Genomic DNA, 4,358 nt, shown 5'->3' with positions numbered 1-4,358 from the left:
ATTTCTTGTTATTTTAATGGAAAAATAGAAAATGAAAGAAGGAATAGAGGATGAGAATGGAAGAATACTTTTTTTTTTTTTTTTTATAAAGAAATAGAAGGAAAAGGGATAATATGTAAATAGAGAATAAGAATAGAAGAATAAGGTAATAGAGATAATAGAAAATTAAGATTATGATGTGATTGACCTGAGAGAAAAAGTTTACTAAAAATTATTATTCTATTATTATTTTTCTATTCATAAAGAGCTTGGAATTATAGAAATTACAGAGATGGCCAAAATCACAATTTTATATTCTATATTTTATTTTTGGATCCAAGCTCTCTAAGTAGATAAACAACTTATACATTAACCCATTCTAAAATCTTTAATCAATAAAAATATAAGTTTTTCAAAAGAAAAAATAAAAACAATTTTATTATTACTTATTATTACAAACATACATTTTCAAAAGATAAGATAAAACATTTGAATAATTGGTTAATAATTGCTCTCTCAATTTTATAATTTTATAATATATAATATATCAACTGCAAATTGCAGGAATTATTTTTTCGTCTATCTTGAACATGTGTCGTCCTGGAAAACCGTTTACCCATCCTGCTCTGGTTAGATCACGTATGCGCGGCGTTTGAGAGTAAGGCTTGTACTCGTAGCTTCCTGTGCCATTTCCGGCGTTGAAACCAACCTAAAACAAGAATCAGATGATGTTATATTAAATTTATTATTAATTAATAATTAATCAATGATGAAACGAATCAATGGTTAATTCTCCCAAAATTTCTACATTTGTATGATATAAAATAAAAATATATTACATGCTATAATGGCTGATTTAATTTTGAAAAATGTTTATAAGAAGAGCTTCTTAACAATTGATGTAACATAGTTGGAAATCTTGTTTAAAAATAATTAATTTGGCGATTCTCCACCATTATTTCAATCGATTCGAACGGCGAAAATATTTATTTATGTTTGATGTTTTTAAAATATCGCTTCACAAAATAGATTCCTAAGCTGTATAATCTTATAAAGTGTGGATCTCAAATTAGACTGTGATATCGCGGATCGAACTATATTTTTGACATTGATCCGAGTTTGACAGTGGTGGAAATAGAAATAAATATTATTTTCAAAGTTTTTCAGCTTTGTAAGTATGGACGATAATTAACGATTCGTCTCGTGTGATCTCCTTCTTCTCACGAGATTGAGAAATTGAAAATGAAATTGAATTTATTTCCAGATGGATGATTATTTTTAAAGTTAAGGATGGAAGAAAATATTCGTCGATATTCGAATTATAATATTGCGTATAATAGTGTGGTTTTGTTAAGAATTGGAGTTTTTTAATTATTTAAAAAGGTGATATCGAATTAATATTCTTTCACAATAAAATACGTTTGATTGGGGAAAAAAGATACTTTTTTATATCGAAATTAACTTTTTGAGTTCCAATGATGATGCAGGCACCACTCGGATCAGATGTAACAATATTTATTTATGTTTGATTTTTTTTAAATATCACGAAGATATTCTTAAACTATTTACGTATAATCTTATAAAGTATTGAATAATATACTATCGAATGATTTTTTAAATTTCAAATTAGACCGTGATATTGCGGATCGAATCACATTTTTGATGTCTGAGTTTAACAATGATGGGAATAGAAATATTATTTTCAAAATTTTATAGTTTTGTAAGCGTGGAATCCAGTGAATGAAATTATATTTGATTTTTCGTTTAAGAAATTGACAATAGAGATGGAAAATAGAGATGTAGTGTAAGAAAAATATAGAATGAACGAAAAATAAGAATAATAGATGGTGAATGTGAGAACCTTCGTTATTGGAATTGTAAGGTTTGCTCTCGACAAAATAAGAAAGGTGGAAAACATCAAACAACATTTCATCACTATATATTGTCCTGACAAATCGAGGATGCATCTTGGTAATTATGTTATTATTAAAATAATACACGAATAACACAATATAGACTTTAATATTCGACAAATATTTTCTCTCTTCACGTGTAAAGATACATAAAATATCATAATATAAAAAATTTATATATTAATTTGTGTGTGAAATCATTTTAAGTTAGCCAAGAAATTCATCGAACGAATGCGGAAAATCGTATGAATTTTGGCGAAAAAGGCCTGGAGTGCAAAGACTTTAGGATTAAATTAAAGATAAAGAAACGAAAGAAAGGTACACACGTAAGGTGCATAAAATCTAGCAAAATGATTCAAGAAAAAAAGCCACAACCCTCCTCCAAAAATTGAATCTCCATTTAATTCGTTTCTCAATTGAAATGTTCAAGGATATCCAAACTTACGAATGCTGAAATGCCGCCATCGCCGTGCACGGTGTCGCCACCTGTCTCCGTGTGACTGGTCCATTGAACGTCCGGATAATTGAACATCGCGTACGTGTTCACCTCGTCGGTCGCTAGGACTATTTGGAAAGTGTTGGTGATGTAAAGGGATTTGTCGATACCACCCGTGAACGATACGTTTTTCCACGTGACGGTGATCGCGTGTTTCGGCACGAAAGCTTCGGCGCCGATCATACCTTCGCGAACGTCCCACATGAGACGTTCGCGCATCTCGACCCCGAATTGGTCTCTCCTCGTTCGTAAATCTCGTTCGATCCTAGAAATTTCAAAAATTTCAAATTTAAAAAAATCAAGTGAATATATATATAAATATATAAATTATTAATTATAATATATATAATAAATATATATATTATTTATTATATATAAATAATATATTATATAAACATAATATAAATAATAAATTATTTTCGAAGTATTCTCGAACAAGTATTGATATAAAATTTTAATCTCGTTCCTCGATTAAACTTTGTTAAAATATATATATATATATTTCTCTTGATAAATATATTCTGTTCTCTATATTTATACCTTTTTATCATACTTTCTTTTATACTACCTAAAGTATACACCTGGCTTTCTCTGATCTCTGTCCGTCGACCGTATTTCCCCTACGCGACATTTGCTGAAAAATATCCCTATGAAACTGGGATCGTTCTCCTTCGGCCAACATTTGACTGGAAACACAAGAGGATACGTGTAATGTTGTGGGGGATCGGTGAACTCTAAGTAACCGTTTATGGATACCTGGAAAGGAGCGATTTTATTTTTATAATAATCGAGAGATTATCGCAGGACGAATTATCAATCTTTTGTGCTCGAGAGGCGAGTCTCGAAATGTTCGAAAAGTAATCTTGTTTTTTTTTTTCATGAGAACGAAACGTAAAAATTTTGAAAACCAATTTCGACATTTTTACCTTTTCGATAATAAAAAAGTGAAATATGGAGAAAATGCTCCTTGTTGTAGTGAACGAAAGACACAATCGCGCAGAAATGCCATCTCTCGAAATATGTAATAAACACGGTTTAGAACGAGGCTGGCTAAACAAAACGTTCGACTAGCGACGCTCGTGTGAAGAAACGAAATTACTTTCCGAACAAATTTTTCTATATTTATATATTTATATTTCTATATATTGATCACTATTATTTTTTATTCTATTAAATGCAGTATTAATTTTCTTTTATATATTATTTTTAAAGAAATAATAATAATAAAAAGTATAAATAATAACAAAGATTAACACGTTGACTGCCAATATTAGCAACGTGAATCGTGTTGATGGTAGCAAGAATGATGTCTCGCATCATTTGTTTCCATTACTGTTTGCGTCCGCAATAAAAATATTAATAATAATAATTGTATTGAATAATAGTACTGAGTTTAGTATATTTTAGATATTTTAATCCGGATAATTTGGATGATATGACTGTCGAATGCCTTTCGATTAGTTGTAACAAATATACTTTTTAGTTGTGGATTGTATATAAATTATTCGTGTGGCTTGTTTATTAGAGACCAGATTTTTCACAATGTCATAGTAAGTATCATCATGAAACTCGTGATATCTCAAAATTAGAAGATTTAGAGAATTATTAGCTGCAAAATTATTAGGATTTATTAGGAAAATACAACAAAACCTTGTCAAAACTTTCAACGGAGTCAACATAATATCGGAAAAATAATTCTGTATAAGTATTAGACTGCACGCAAATTATGTTATTCGGATAAAAGACAACAACTTTTTGTCCAAATTATCCGGATCAACCTCAGCTTTGTATAGAATGTTTTAAAATTCTACATTCAAAATAATTTTTTTAATAAATTATTTTTTTTATTATTTTTATAACAATCTTTTCAAATATCTACGAAGATTCTTCATAAGTGGTCGAATATGGGTGGCAGTCAACGTGTTAAATCCCAATTTTTAAAAAAAATATTATTTGAATTAAAAAATTAT

At 29.0% G+C, this 4,358-nt stretch overlaps 1 protein-coding gene across 2 annotated transcripts in view; it reads right to left on the bottom strand.

Annotated features, from left to right (window-relative positions):
- Window positions 1–432: 432 nt before the first annotated feature.
- Window positions 433–4,358, bottom strand: part of LOC102677797 (protein mesh-like) — a 7,134-nt gene continuing 3,208 nt past the window's right edge. Inside the window, exons 3-6 of one of the 2 annotated variants that reach the window (XM_031510511.1) lie at window positions 2,957–3,144; window positions 2,338–2,653; window positions 527–688; window positions 433–449 (exon numbers count right to left, since the gene is read on the bottom strand). In XM_031510511.1, the coding sequence (XP_031366371.1) occupies window positions 527–688; window positions 2,338–2,653; window positions 2,957–3,144 (666 nt within the window). In that variant the 3' untranslated portion in view covers window positions 433–449. Of the gene's footprint in view, window positions 450–507; window positions 689–2,337; window positions 2,654–2,956; window positions 3,145–4,358 lie in introns of those variants that run through there. The other variant, XM_006615735.2, reaches the window with a different exon arrangement.

This window comes from Apis dorsata, unplaced genomic scaffold (genome assembly GCF_000469605.1).
Source record: "Apis dorsata unplaced genomic scaffold, Apis dorsata 1.3 scaffold_233, whole genome shotgun sequence".
Lineage (NCBI taxonomy): Eukaryota > Metazoa > Arthropoda > Insecta > Hymenoptera > Apidae > Apis > Apis dorsata.
The sequence above is the reverse complement of the archived record's forward strand: the minus strand, read 5'-3'. Positions and strand labels throughout refer to the sequence as shown.